This window comes from Melospiza melodia, chromosome 1 (genome assembly GCF_035770615.1).
Source record: "Melospiza melodia melodia isolate bMelMel2 chromosome 1, bMelMel2.pri, whole genome shotgun sequence".
In the NCBI taxonomy this organism is placed as follows: Eukaryota; Metazoa; Chordata; class Aves; order Passeriformes; family Passerellidae; genus Melospiza; species Melospiza melodia.
In genome coordinates, this window is record NC_086194.1 from 119,105,153 (window position 1) to 119,119,845 (window position 14,693).

Below are 14,693 nucleotides of genomic sequence, written 5' to 3' on the forward strand. Positions count from 1 at the left end.
AACTATTCGTATCACCAAGGTCAAAACAGGGATATAGAAAAATATATTAGTCCAAAAGAAGAAAGAACTTAATCTACTACACTATTTACAAATACACATATTTTAAATTCCTTAATTATTTGAATATATTTTTGAAATTATTTACAATTAAATAATAAAATGTTCTCTATATAATGTTTGCCATTTATATCTGAAAATTTAATATTCAAGTAGAAAGTATACCATCAGAAGAATTCACCAGGCAAAGCATTTGGAAATCCACCTGTTTTGTGAATACATAGTAAAAATTCTTGTTTTCTGCGCTTTCAAGTCTTGTGTTGGTATCTCCCATGCAAATAGAATAGTTTATTGTAAACTATTCTAGGTAGAAAACAGAACTGCTTCAGGTTCCTCATGTTCTTAAGTAAAATGATATAATTCTTGATAGTAGTATCCTTTTATGTTCTGAGTAAAAACACTACAGTCCACAAAATACCTGTTACATAGAACTGCAGTAAGATATAGTTAAAACTGAAAGAATTAATCTCTTTGAAAATCATAGACCAATTCAAAGGGATTGCTTCAGTTAAAATGAAATTATGTGGGATTAAATAATAATGCTTTAACAGAAGATGTAAGAAACTTTTCACATATTAAGGAAATAAGATCATTGGATTCATAGGCTTGACAGAAAAATGACACAGAATTTAGGGACTCTTCAAATTTTAAAATCAGCACAACAGAAATAGTTGAACACCATTCAGCACAGTCTGTGGAACTTAATGATTCAACCAGGTGAGGAGTATATCTTGCTCATTGTCTCATTTTTCATTTGATCATGATGGGGCTTTTATCAGAGAGACACATAGAGATTAAGAATTTAAATTCTGAATGTGAAATGGATATATTATGTGATAAAAAAGGCACTTTCAAATAGCATAACCTGTGTTTTTATCAGTTTCAAATTTGCATCTACCAAAAGAATTGCTCCATTTAATTCGCTTTTTTTATAAGTCCCTTTGTAGCCATTTTCCAACACACCCATTGCTCATCTCAAAACCATAAAATGCATAAAAATTACAGCTCTATAAATTTGTTAAGATAGCTTCACTATTCAACAGCCTTGATACTAAGATAAGAAGTGATTTTTTAAATCTTTCCAAGCACATTCATAGTATCTAGTTCTCCTTAATTTTTTCTCTTGTCCTTTCTCTTTTCTTTTTATTTTGTCAGTGTTCCTGTTGGCAATTGTCGCCATAAGGCAGCAGCAGCAGCAGAAGAAGCCTCCCTTTTCAGAGAAGATGGAAGACTTCAGAGAGAACATTGTCAGTTATGACGATGAAGGAGGGGGCGAGCAGGACACAGAAGCCTTTGATATTTCAGCACTGAGGACACGCACTGTCATGCGAACGCACAAACCTCGGAAGAAGGTGGCCTCTGAAATCCAGAGCCTCTACAGGCAGTCTCTGCAGGTTGGCCCAGACAGCGCAATCTTCAGGCAATTCATTTCAGAAAAGCTGGAAGAAGCAAATATGGATCCTAGCGTTCCTCCCTATGACTCGCTTCAGACCTACGCGTTTGAGGGGACTGGCTCCTTGGCAGGATCCCTCAGCTCACTGGGTTCAAACACCTCAGACATGGATCAGAGCTACGACTACCTTGCAGACTGGGGACCTCACTTTAAGCAGCTTGCAGGCATGTATTCTTCCCACAGAACTGTGGGGGATTAGGCACTTTTTAAGCTGTTCTTTTGTTTTCCTAAGTCTCAGCAACCAAATGCAACTGTGGATTTTTAAAAAGGAGGTCATCTCACATTAAACAGGAGAACTAAGAGCCCAAGGGATTTAATATGGAAAGTTTTGGATGTGGAAACCTCTGGAAAGGATAAAACACACCGGGGGTGTTACCACATGAGGAGATGGTGTTTATAGTTGGAAAACCTTGTCGTAATCCAAGGGCTTACATGCAAACCTTGCCTCTTTGGATATCTAGATCCTCCTCTGGATACTGAAAATCTGGATCTTGCTAGCATAAAAGGAGGAGCAGAAGCCATAAATGGATGTTGTAAACATTCTGTCATCCATAAGCTTTAAACAGTTTCCAAAGCTGACAGACGTATATTGTTGAGGTTGAACACATACATTAACCAAAGTTAAACACGCATGTTTGTATAATGCTTCATTATATAAATATAATTCTGTGAAAAAGTAAACCCTAGATATTCTAATACCATTGTCAAAAGTGCTTACAAGATCATCTATTTATTGTTCTTAGGATGATAAAACTAAAACAAATTTTTTCTCTTTTCTTATGAGAAAAATTAAAGCACATTATGACATCAGCAAGTATTTGCTGCCACTTTAGTTTTAAGCTATTGGAAAATGTGTAAACCAATACTTAATTTAGCAAATAAGATAGGAAAGAGAATCAATATTTAACTTAAATACTGCAATCGACCACATTATATATTACTGCACTTAAAACAAAATGCTGTCCAAATACAGGCATTTTTTCCTTTTATTAAGAGTTTAAAGGATGACTGATTTACCAGCACAGATTTATTTTTTTATTATGGAATATAAAATTAGCTGCAGTAGTCAGTTTTATTATAACAATATTAAGAATCTTTAAAATACTAAACTGATGGTTATAAAACTTTATGTATGACATTAGATAATAAGATAATAAAATGCTTTAAATGCTAATCCACTTTGAAAATGATCCTGAATCATTCTGCAAGACTCAAGTAAGATTTCAAAATTCATTTCACACTCTATTTTTTTCCAACCATTCCATAGCAAATATATAGCTATCCCAGAACAATTCTTTACTGAAGCAACTACCAAGCAGCAATTTTGGAACTGAGGTCATCAATGTTTTCAAAATCGTCTGTCTGAAAAAAGCAACCCACATTTTACTCACCTCTCTTTCACTGAGAACTCACCTTACAGAAATAATATCCTGCAATCAACTGATTCAATCATCTAAAAGCTGGCATCATGATAAACCAAATTATGCAACATATTTCTTTCTATTTTCCTTTTTTTTCCCTTCTTTTTATAAGTAAAATTTTAGATAAGTGAAACTGAATTACAGATTCAGGAAAGCTTATGCAAGGAAGAAGCAAACAAATAAACCAGCCCCAACAAACAAATTCTGCAATGTTTACTACAGTTGCTCTTCACTGAAGAAAACCAAGGTATGTAGGCTAAGTGGAAAAGTGCTAGTGCAATTTAAATTCCTGTTTTTAAAAATAAAACATGGAGGTGTTTTAAAATCAGGAGAGATTTATAGTGTGAGGTCTGGTAATAACAGAAATATTAGTCATTATATTCCTAGCTGAAAAATTGAGTGGGTTGGGGGGTAAGGGACAGGGTGGCCATCTGACCAGAGGCAGGTGAAGCAGCACCTGTTTTCATAAGAAAGAAAAAACATTCTTCCCAGTCTCATGCTAGGATGCCAGTGTGAATGAGCAGCTACAAACAAGCTTTGTTAGCTTGTTACTTAGTCATTAATACAAGTTGAAACATTGTATTAATGACTTCAACCTTTTACACCAATGGCTTTCAAACAGACGTGGCAAAATTGTTTTTATTTGAGAAAATATTTTACATATTAATAATTTGTTTCATGGAGAGAGAAAGAGTATACACCACTAGTTGTTGACAACAGTGAAAATTACATGTTTAGGATTAGGTCTATAGATTTATGTGGGTTATACCCCAAACAAATCCTTAGTCCACAGATGGTCCCAGTAGCTTTAAGAGAATTCTCTGTGCTTTCAGGTTGTATTTAGTACAAAAAGGATAACAGTGTCTGATCCTTTCTCAATCCAGAGATTTTGTCCATTTATGTGGGAAAATAGCCTTCAACACTAAACCATCATGTTTGTAATTTCCTGTCTTTACTGTGAGCTATTTTAACAACAAATAATTTTTGTTAAGTAGTGCATACCACTAACATAGTTTTTTTAACCCCATGTAGGCCATTGTCAGTAATTTCTATGTGAAAAAGAATAATGGCCTATAATGGATCTTAAATTATTTTTAGCTGAAAAAGCCTTAGATCATGTTTACATAACAGCCGAAGGACGTGTTTTGCTCTGAAACAAGAATTTATTCCTAGATGTTACTGGACCACATCTTATTAGGTTCCTGGTATTCAGTCTAACCCAGCCTTGTCAATTTTCACGTGTGAGAAAAGAACCACTGAACTTACTTCACACTTTAACTTCACACTTTCTTTAAGTTTGCTGAAAAATGAGTAGTAAAAGATTTTTTCGAATGGTCTTGTTATTTGAAAGAAGTAAACATTCTGATCACAATCATGAGAAACATGACATTAATAAAGGATAAGTTATAAGTTGGAGTTTCTGATGATGAAATCTATTAAATTGTAACCTGGTTTTCCCAATGGAATCTTCCACTATCTTTACCTTTCAAAATTTGATTACTAGCTAGAATTCACTATGTTATTGGCTGAACTGAAGAGTGCAGGTAGGGTGACAGATGATAAATAAATATTCAGCTGTTCATGACCTGCCCAAGGGAATATAAGGGAGACTTACTTGCTTGAGGATTCCTTATGGTGAAAGGAAGCATGATCACACAGACTGCTTTTCTGTATGAACACTTTGAAGAGATTCCTACAGGTGTCTTTTTCTGTAACCTGGTAAAAAGAGAGGTTAAGAACTGGTGAAATACCAGACAAAAGATTGGCTTTCTGTTTCAGTCTGACTCATAAAGATTCAGACCAAACCCACAGAGCATTGTGGGTTTTGTTTTATTGTATAAAAAAACAAGGAAATAAACACTATGCATATATAATACTAATAACAATTAGCATTCAGATGTCTAAAACTAAAAAAAATATATACAAATCACTTAATAGCATATTGCAGCTTCAGACTCATTGCTGTGAGTAGAAAACAATATTTTTTTTATCAATTAGGCCAAAATAAAAAGTTTCAATTTGGTTTTGACATCATACATCCCAATGCAGGTTTTTTAGTATCATAACACTGGGAAGAAATTGTGCACATTACTGTGGGTAGTCTTAGTCTTCAATTCACATAATTTTCCTACCGCATTTTTTCTCACAGGTATTGTCATTACATGCCTAGCTTTGCTTTCAAAATCTGCATTGGAAATCTGGTTATTTTAACAATCATTCTTAATTATAAGGGGTGACCCTGTCAGATGAGGGTAACACTTGTTTGAAATAACAGTGCACAATTTAAGCTTGAAAGTCAGATCTAATATATGCTGTCTAAGGAGTAGAAGTTGAGGGGTTTATGTGACTTTTCACTCTGGAAAAGAAGGTATTTCCCCTTGATCCAGATTACAAAAAAGTAGAATAGACTTTATATGAAAAACCTAGTATCTATTAGTAAAGCCCACAACATTTTTCTACTAGAAAACTGATAAATCTGTGTCTTATAAAGAAAAACTGAGAGAATTAATGTTCATAAAAAATGATGCATTATAAAATAATAATTTGCTTGCTTTTGTATTTATTTGGGAAAAGACAAATTCTACATGCATGATCTAATATCAGCCTTCTGTATCATACATGGAGTTCAAGGAACAGTAACATTTAACTCTAATATCTAGAGAAGGATAAAACATGCATACAGAGAAATTGCTTGCATCAGTATGAAACACCTTACCTGCAGCAAACAGATAATAACATTTGTCAGAAATATGTATAGGACTCAACAAGAAGTTTGCCAGAAAAGGCAGTTAGATATATAGCACCAAGAGCAAAACCTAATAAATATAATTAGAAAACACCAGTGCTTCAAAAAACTCTCAAGTAGCAGAAACTGAAACAGGATATCAAAGGATCTTAATTCCCCATACATTTTAATTATTATTTAGATAACACTTTCATAATATTAAAGTTTATAATTTAAGTAATGCTCCACATATGGTGATTCAAATAGATTTGATTTGTACAGAGACAATTGTACAGACTCCTTACAGACTCCTTACATCTGACCAAATGGATACTACAAAAGCTATTACATTAAAGCTTAAAAGAATGCAGACTTACCCATAGCAATATATACATATATATATATATATAAAACTATATACGAAGCATTGCTTCTGACACTGTTGTAAGTAAATCAGTCTCTGTCATTAGAAATTCCTCTGAAAAGACTTTAAAAAGGACATCTTTGACAAATTTTAGTAGCTTGGGAAGCTGGAAAAGGAATTTTTTTATGAACTGATTCAGTAAATTGGACTTAAAAATATCAAAAAATATCCTGCATTATTAATAGTGGGGACACCTGAGAGATAAAAGAAAAATTGGATGTTGGATGACCCTGAAGAAAGAAAAATAGAAAATTGGTAAAATTTATTGACAAAAATAAAAATCATCCACTCTAGAAGTACTACTTAAAAATTAAAAATCTGCTGTTATACTGGGCACTAATCCAGTAGGCAATTAAACAGGACAAGGATAGTCAAGCTGCTAAAATAACTATGAAACGAAAACAACATTGATTCCAGAAAAAGAAAAAAAAATCAGATATGAACAACACCTGTACAATACAATGGGTAATAGAAAATGTTGACTATGAAACTAAAACAATAATAGACTACCCCATTGTTTAATTACTTGACAGCTCATACTGTTTGTCAGACTCTGACCAGCCACACTAGTATTGTTTCTGAAATTCAACCATTCCTTTAAACAGTATGACAAAAATAGACCAAATATTACTATAAAATGTTTTCATAGGACAAAAAAATCTAGTTTCTAATTTATTATTTATTGAAAATGTGCAAACACTTTGGCAAACTAAGATAAGGTGTCCAAGATATATAAAAAAGGTGATAGGTTATCTTTAAACATCTCCTTGTAGACTTTCAACAGCCTAATTCAATATGCCCACCTTTCATTTTTATCTGATGAATCTCATTTCATTGGTTGCAAATGACAATTTACTCAGATCACTTATCACTTCAAAGTATTAGTACAAGTACTTTACAATTATTTTATAAGAATTCTCAAAGATTAGTGTCTAAAGTAATACATCTCCCAGGTTCTTTATCTTGTTATCACAAAAGTCTTACTCTGCTTTTCCACCATTGAATGTAAAAACATCCTAGACAGCTTCTATAAGCGCTCGCATCCCCTGTGGTACATCTCACTCAACCTCAGACACCCAAAAATCTGGAGTAAATTATTCAACTTCCTTCCCATCCTGTGCTGCCACTACCTCAGACATCACAGAAATTCCAGGCAGGCTGGACTCTCCAGGACTTCAAAATAAGAGAGGCATCTTTCCTTATGGGAAAGGCTTAGACACAGTAGACCTTCCATAGCAAAGAATTCCTCCTAATACCTTTCCTTCACCTCACTGTGGACACTAACTCACTGATAATGACTTCCAAAGCTTCGTCTACTTTCCCCAAACTGAGAGTGGTATAAGGACTTATCTAAGTCCTTTTACCTTCAAGTACATTTAGATTTGTTTTTAAAAACTCCATGGTTTTTTTTTTTTTTGGTGATAGCTCCTGTCACTCTTGAATGATTATTATTTCTTCATATTTTCCTGCTAACAGTTACAGGTTTCCAAGTTAGCTCCTTGTGGAAATAGCTATTTTTGATATCACAAATTTCAGGAAATACATAGAAATATGCATGAAATCAAGGCCAAAAGAGGTCAAATGATTCCTGTAGTTGTTTAGCTCCTGAACTGGAAACAACTTGTAGATCCTGAAATATCATCCTTCAATTTTCTTTGTCTCAGTGGCCATGTGGAACCGAGTCAAGGTGGTGAGTACCTTGTCTGTGTGTAAATCACCCTCTCTTTTGTATGCTTTTGTTATTAATATTTTTGTTACTGTTCATTTCTCATCCCATTGTTTGTTTTCAGTAAATTTTTATCTCAAGCCTTAGTCTCTGCCTTTGCCCCTCTCTCACCAGAAGGGGACACAGCGAAGGGGACACAGTTTATTTGGAATTTAACTCCCAGCTAGTTTTAAACTACAACATTTCATATAAAAACTCTATATCCACCTAAGTTCGTCAGTTCTCATTTTGTGGGTCACTGGGAAAAAATGTTTGGCCTGTGACCAAAATATTTGCTTGAGGACATTTTATATATCTGTTAGAAGTTTTTACTCATTAATCTTTATTCACTGGTCTACAAGTCTGATTATATTTTATATGCTTTGTTCTACATAGATTGAATACTTCTTTATTCTAAAGCTCATTTTAACCAGGATGCAATATTGCATCCATTCAGTGATCAGAAGCTAAGCACTAGTAAGCTGTTTGCACCTTGTAGCATCCTATTCCAATGGCAGAATCCCAGAACAATATTTTCAAGGCCTCTTCTCATTTTATGACTTTATTATACTCTGGATTTTATTTTAGGATCGTAGGTTCATTCTACAGCAAATAACTCTTTCAAAAAAATGCAAAAATACAAATAGAGATATATAGAGTTACATCATATGATTACATAAAGCTAAACAGATCTGAAACAAATCAGATAATAGTTACCTGATGGTTATGTAATTCTTTATGTTTAAACAAGACATAACTTATTCTCTCAGGCCAAGATAAATCCAGAGAAGAGCTGGCCTATGTTATCTTAGTACCAAGCCACTCACAAACAGTAAAATCTGCATAGTTACTACCTATACATCTAAAATCACTGGAATGTTTTCAAAGGGAAAACACATTCAGAAACTAAGAATTAATCTCCTAAAATTTCAGGTATTTCTGGAAGTGGAATTTCCCGTAAAGGAGTGAAGATCTCCCTTACCTTTGTGTTGGTGTGCATTACCAAAGAAAAAGTAAACAATATTAGAATATTATAATTTGTGTGTGTTTGTCAGAAATGTAGTTTCATCCTTGCTATTTCTTCAGAGCAGATTTGTAATATGAAATTCCTAATTGTTCACCAAGTTTTTATTAATGCAACCAGCAGAAAATTTGTTGGTCTCCTGCTTTCTCATTGCTTCTATGTGATAGATAGTTTGGGTTCAATAAAAAACCCAAGCAACCAACCAAGCAAGCAAGCGAGCAACCAACCACAATTAGTTTTCAAGATTTACTGCAACAGGGTTGAAATATTTATTTTCCATTATTATTGGAGAGTGGCAGAGAAAAAGAGAACATAATGATTAGAGAAGCAGTCCTCTAAAAAAAGATCCACAAACTGATTGCTGATATTGGAACAGCAAAATTTCAAAAAATATACTTGGCTTATGTTTTCCTGTTTGCTTTTTCTACTGTCCAAGAAAAGAACTTTGTAATGCAAGTCATTGTAGGGACAGCCAAATGCACCAAACAGCTGTTGCAGCAGATCTCTCTGGAGTCTTCATTCCTCAGGGATAAAGCAGATGTTTTCAGGCTATTAGTGTAGTTAATATATTGGGTTGATACTAAATAGAAGTGTTAATGGAAACAAACAATTTCTTGCCACTGAAAATTAAATTCAGTTTGTACCATATTTCTAATTTTTCCTTTGCATTATCCAGGACATAAATTAACTGTTCCTGACATTCTTTGCAAAATACACATTGCATTTGTATATTGGTTTTCTCCAAAGATCATGCAGAACAATTTTTGCTTTCCCTGTCTCTCCTCCTTATTGATTTACTGGCTTGTAGGATTCTGACAAGTGCACACTTTTTGCTCTGAGCATTTTCTTGATGTTTCTTTAATGCTCACCTTTAAATGGAGAAAAAAAACTAAAAGGGAAAAAAAGAAGGAAGAAAGAAAAAAAGAAAAGAGCAGGAGGGGACCAAAACCTCAGCAGGCATGTAAAAGTGTCATTGTGGAATGGAGTTGGAAAGACAATCAGAAATGGAACCTACTGGGAGTTTTACAACTGTATAAGACTGTAATAAAATAAGAATTTTAGCCCTTTTTTATCTTTGTAAGATGCAAAATATGTTTATTGACACCTAAAAGCATTCCTCCTATTGCAGAGACCTAGGACATTAGAAAAGCTTTCCGTTATGTTGGCGCCTTAGAGTGATATGCTATGGATATTTCACTGTAGATTTTAAATTCATGATAGTGTGGTGAGAAGCATTTTTATAATCCTTACTTGGGAGTTCAAAATGGGAAAAATTTCAAAGATGTAATCAGGATCACTAAACAAAACTATCTGATCTCTTGATTTTTATTATTATTACCTTTTCATGTATGAAAGGTGACCTCTGAAGTCTGGTGGTTTAACAGTTCAAGAATGGGTGCTCCTTGTCTACAGGTAATGTTTAAGGAAGAGCTAATAAAATCTTTATGTCAATTTGCACAAAATAAAAAAAAAAACTTTGAAAAAATAAAAAAAAAACAACAAAACAAAACAAAAAATAAAACAGGAAAACAAATAAACAAGAAAGAACCAGACAAGTTCCATTGCTTCTTGAAGGGAACTTCAACCACCCCAAAATCTGTTGGGGTTTGGTGTTTTTTTTATTGTTTTGTTTTTGGGTTTCTTTTTGTTTGTTTTTTTGTTTTGTTTTGTTTTGTTTTGTTTTAAGAGGTGAAAACAGTATTATGCATATACTAGAGAAAGCATATTGGTTTTTTAGATAAGTAACATCATCTTAATCCCAGCAATTCTTGCTTATTTCTTTGATCACAGTTAGGTAATTTTCATATGTTTGATTGCTTCTGACTTCCTGGGAATTTAATATTCCCTGCCATTTTCCAGAAGCTGGCATGCCCCAAAAAATGTTAGATTGAACCTAGGCATACCCAAAGAACTTCTTGTATTCCTACCCATTTACTGCTATCTTTCATAGCAGTTGAAGGGAAGGTCTGCAACCTGTACCCGAGAGAAGAATGTGTCAGGACAAGAAAGAAAACAAATGCCATGCATCTCAAAATCAAATTCAGAAAATTAAGTCATAACTCATATTCTATAACAAAGCATAAAAACAAAGAAATCACAAAAAAATCAGACCTTGAAAAGCCATTAAAAGGCAAGCTTTAAAGATGAACCTGAGAGAGAAACATCAATTTTCTTTTCTCTGTGATTGTTTCAACATGTCACTATACCTTGAACCACCCTTTGAGTTTTCAAGTACATATGTGGCAACAGTGTAAAGAGAGGAAAACATAATTTTCTTACAGGAAAACTACTTTCTTCAATGCTATTTACACTTTGGACTTTTAGGCTAATCTTTGAGTACATTTCAGGCAGCAGTCCAGCTCAATCTGACATTCTAACTTTCAAAAACTTCCTTCTTCTGCTCTCTGATGCCTTTTTTGACTATGCATGCTTCCTCATCAAAACAGCTAATTAAAAAAAAACTAGTTATCCAATTTACAACACATTTTCTAAATTCCTACCACCTGAAACTGATATTCTGAGGTCCTAACCCAATCTTATACAAAACAAGTAGAAAATAAACAAGTGTCTACTGATTTTCTTGGAAGGTATTTTTATTTTTACTGAGAGAGGATTTTTGGCTGGAACAATTAATTGTCCATACACTGAGAAACCATATTTAAAAAGTCCTTAAAATAGTGTCGTTTTGGGGATGTGTATACTGTTGATTTTTATTTTTAAAGTGTGGAGACATTTACTGGGGTTATGTTTCATGCAAATTTGCTTAGACTAATGGATGGGAAGAAGATCAGTAAACAGTTGTCCTGCTGGAAATTCTGTGTGTCTGCAGAAGCACACTGGCTCGTTCAGGCTATGCTCATATGCCTTAACAATGAGAAGTTTTGTACAATGTTATACTGTTGAAGGAATTCTGAAAATGTTTGCCCAACCTTTTTATAGAAGTGCTATTCTGAATTTCTCGGCTAGCCTAAACACTTCACTAAGTAACTTAATAATTGTCCATTAGGTTTCTCTGCCTTACTGCAAAAATTTCAAGTAAAGCAATAGGACTAAGCTCCTGAGGTTTGAAGTACTACTCTAACATATCTTTGTTGTTGCAGTAGAGTATTTGTGGTGTTAAAAGCTTCCATCAACTGAACTTATCTTGCAAAGCTACTGAAACAATCCTAATGAAATATAGCTAGGTCTGCTGGCTTTTTTAGTTTATTTTTCTGATGGTTGTGGAAAACAGTTTTTCCTCTATTTAAGCAATTCTGCTTCACAGAAGACCCAAAGATCCAGTACTTATTGAGAATTACTGCACAAGCAGCTTCCACTAAGTAGATTATTATATACATCCTTTCATGTTCCTATATTAACTTAAATGCTGATTATTGTGGTTCTTTTTCATTTTCTTTCTTTCTTTTTATTTATTTATTTTAAACTTAAGATGGTTCATATGGGCTCAAGTTTTAGCACGTAAAGCATAGATGTGCTACTGTAGGGCCTACTTTATATACCATGGAGCTTATTGGTGGGAAAATCCTGATATCCAGGATTAGCTTCACACTGTGATTAACTTTTCAGTGGCAGTAGAATGGGATTTTTAATTCTAGGTTTTAATAAGTTTATGTCACTTATCAGTTGAACACTTTGGTTAGAAATACACTATTTCCACATAAAATGCTTTTATTCTACATCCTCTTTTTCAACTTCTAGTAAACCAATTCTGCAAATAATTCTAATTCTCTCCTAAAGGATTCACTTCAGAATAGATTCACACAAGGCTTTTGAATGTTAATATTTCAGTTATTTTACTTTCCAAATAATTATCAAAAAACACATAACTGTTTTGCAAAATCCACTGGTAAACAAATCAGGCTTATTTGTGGCTTACCTAAGTGGTTCAGCTGCGAGAAGAGAGGAGAAAAATGATTAATATTTTTATTGCTCTTCTGTAAAGAAATACTAAAGTATTTGATATTCTTCTTGTGATAAGCATGGATGTATGGTAGAGCTCTTAAGACGTATATAATTCCATGCAGCTGATACTCCATGCAGTGATATTTTGTCTCAGAAACAACCATAAATTTAATTTGATTGTAGGTATACAAACTAGCATCCTTTATTTGTTTGTTTGATTTTCTTATCTAAGCCACTTCATGTACAACATCTTTCTGCCTCATTAACTTTTTAAATTCTGATTTCTAAAACAATCATCACAGTGAATCTAATCACAGTAATAATCACAGTAGATCTGGATCTTGATCCCCATCCTTCAACAGCTCAAAATTATTTACTTTGCTGCATACAGACAATAAGAGTTTCTGTGCAAGGGACTAAGAATGCTTGATGGGTTCACCCAAAGCTGTGGAAAGTGGTACCCAATGCAGCATATGGAGTCATGGAGCATGCTCTGCTTTATGAGGTGCGGCTGGAAAGGTGGCAAAAGAAATGTGTCACAAAGAGGATCTGCACTGGAGTTGTTCTGCTCCTGTCACTCTGGTTCATGTGTCTGTATGTGTGAAAAAAGAGAGTACTGTGAATATTCCCGCCATCCCCTGAGCTGTCCAGATGCCAGCCAGCTGTAGCTATAGAAACCACACTATCATTCAAGCACATAAATAACCCTTATCAGAAAGAAATTGTGCTAACTTGTTCTAAAAGCAGCTCCACTATGCAGCTCTGAAATCACAACAGGTTTACATGTGCCTGCCTTGACATATCTACACCTGCCTGCCTGCACTTCTCTGCAAAGAGCTGCTCTAATATTAGCCTCATCCTGACTAATTGTGAGGATTATTTTACTGTTGGGGTCAAATTTAAAAGAGCAGCTTCTCAGCAGAACATGCACCAGTATTTTGTGGGTTAACTATTTTAACAGATTCCAGTAACATTGCAAATTACAGAAGTGGATCTTCCATTATAAATCACTTGTTTCTTCAAGTGATGCTCTGTTTTCTAATTAATTGATCATGTAAGACATAGAAACTCAGGGCCAAAAATTGCTGGAAATTATGGGAGAATAGTTGAGCACTTTAAACCAGATATGAAAGGTTAAATTCTGCCTTTGAGCAGTACTCATGTCAGCCATGCTACAGCCTGAAAACATTCACTTTATGAAATAAAGTGAAGCTATTTTTGCTCTGCACAGAGAATGGAAAGCCAGATAATTTACTGCAGTTGAGAAGATGTTTGTTTTGTTTTGACATTATTATTGCTTTAAGAACGAAAATGCCATACAAATGGAGAAATGTTATTGCTTTAAATGAAAAGCTTTGAAATGCTGCACATATTGAGGAATCAGACCAAGAAAGAGCATTATATGGAAAGATCTCTAAGAAAAAGAATAAAGAAAGAATTCTTATAAAATAATAGTAACAGGAAATTGTAGAAGGATTTACGGACTGAGCTTCCTGTGTTTCTCCACCATGATAGGTCTCTTGCTGTTCAGGGACTGCCGTGGTTTCTGTAGGAGAGTCAGAGACCAGGAAAGGGAGCTGTAGATGAAACAACCAGCATTCCCTTAAAGAAGCCAGGGCTTAGGAAAAGTAAGGGGCACCCATCTCATCCTCCTCGTTGGTAATGAGTTCAGAACTTACACAAAATGCCTCACTCTAAGCAGCATGGTCAGCTAATGGTAAGTTAGGCTTGAATATTGATCTAAGATACCCAAATCTAGTGCACAAAAAGTTAAACTGAAAGCCAGAAGGTAGATGGCTCCAGAAGGAACTATGCTAAGGCATGACGAGTTTTGTCTGTGCAAGGGGCATGAAAAAGTTCCCATATATTCTGAATTGCCACAAAAGGCAATTCAGATAGAAGTTGGTACCTCTCCCCTTAACTTGCTTTATAAAATTTGCATGAAGGTTCTATTGACCATCAGGTTCTTGGTGAGGATGCC

The 14,693-nt window shown here is 34.3% G+C and overlaps 1 protein-coding gene across 7 annotated transcripts in view; it reads left to right on the forward strand.

Annotated features, from left to right (window-relative positions):
* CDH19 (cadherin 19) overlaps positions 1-4,511 on the forward strand; it is a 114,751-nt gene extending 110,240 nt beyond the window's left edge. For all 7 annotated transcript variants that reach the window (XM_063165558.1, XM_063165548.1, XM_063165544.1 and 4 more), the window contains one exon: positions 1,213-4,511. In XM_063165558.1, coding sequence (XP_063021628.1) covers positions 1,213-1,709 — 497 coding nt within the window. In that variant the 3' untranslated portion in view covers positions 1,710-4,511. The remainder of the gene's footprint in view (positions 1-1,212) is intronic.
* The last annotated feature ends 10,182 nt before the right edge of the window (positions 4,512-14,693 follow it).